Source organism: Lactuca saligna, chromosome 4 (genome assembly GCF_052625555.1).
Source record: "Lactuca saligna cultivar CGN05327 chromosome 4, ASM5262555v1, whole genome shotgun sequence".
Classification (NCBI taxonomy): Eukaryota; Viridiplantae; Streptophyta; class Magnoliopsida; order Asterales; family Asteraceae; genus Lactuca; species Lactuca saligna.
The window spans coordinates 6,324,917-6,326,112 of record NC_136420.1 but is presented as its reverse complement, the minus strand read 5'-3'; the positions used below and the strand labels follow the sequence as shown (position 1 = coordinate 6,326,112).

Sequence of the window (1,196 nt, the reverse complement as noted above, 5' to 3'; positions counted from 1 at the left end):
TGTATAATCCGAGATTAAACATGCCATTGATATGATTCAATGAATCTCAAATGATCTAGGAATTTCATAAGATTGAAATTGGTGAATCGTTTCACCTACCTTAATACATAATTAGATTACGACATCCCTATTCTTAATTTCGAATTGTATTTCGGATCCTAGCCTTTAATGTTAATTGGGTTACAATATTAAGGATTTATATCAACTAACTAAAACTATATCTCTTAATATAGATGTTTGGAAACGGTGATGTTTGGAAACTATATCTCTTGTTTATTCTGTCAAAAATGAAGCTGGCAGGTCCAAAATACATGGACTGGATGCGAAATCTGAAGATGAATCTTCGCTACGAGAACAAAGAGTATGTTCTTGAGAAACCACTTCTTAAAATCAATGAAACAAAAGCTACTCCTGAGGAAATTATTTTCTATAACAAACAACATGACGATGCCATTAAGGTCACTTGCATCATGGTTGCTAGCATGGTGCCAGAGCTACAAAAGTTCTATGAGGAGTATTATCCATGTGATATGTGCTTAGATATTGTTGAAAAGATTCACAAGAAAGTGATACAAGAACGTTATGACGTGGTGAAGTCTCTTATGGCATGCAAGTTGAAGGAAGGAGACTATGTTTGCGCTCATGTGAAAAGAATGCAGAGATATGTGGAGCAGTTGGAAAAGCTCAATGTTTGGTTTGACAAGGAGTTGGTCATTGACATGGTCCTTAAATCTTCGCCTCTTAGTTATGATAAGTTCATCTTGACTTATCATTTAAACAACACAGAGACAACATTGACCCAACTCCATAACTTGTTGCAGACGGCCACATTGGGAAAGAAGAAAAATCATGTCCCTTTTATGACAAGTGATCTTGTCCTAGCCATTGGTCAAAATAGATGAATGAAGAGGAAAGTAAACTCTCAATCAAACTAGAAGGGTAAGTACCATGCTGGAGCGTCTAGTAGTGGGTCAAAGATAAAGCCCAAATTTGATGTTCCATTTGTTAGTTCTAATATCGTAGTCGTACGTTTAGAATCCTAAAAGGGATTTAGCAACAGACCATAGATCCGAACAAATAACAGCATATCATGCACAAAACATTTAGCACATAAAAGCATGTTCGACATTTTCCCTAAATAAGCTAGTGATTGTGTCTATTCAGGTGTATTACCTAAATTTATTAGACACACTCCT

At 35.7% G+C, this 1,196-nt stretch overlaps 1 protein-coding gene across 1 annotated transcript; it reads left to right on the top strand.

Annotated features, from left to right (window-relative positions):
- Positions 1-287: 287 nt before the first annotated feature.
- Positions 288-902, top strand: LOC145039238 (uncharacterized). Its single transcript, XM_078987319.1, has one exon. The coding sequence runs from the start codon at positions 288-290 to the stop codon at positions 900-902; it is 615 nt and encodes a 204-aa protein (XP_078843445.1).
- Positions 903-1,196: the final 294 nt, after the last annotated feature.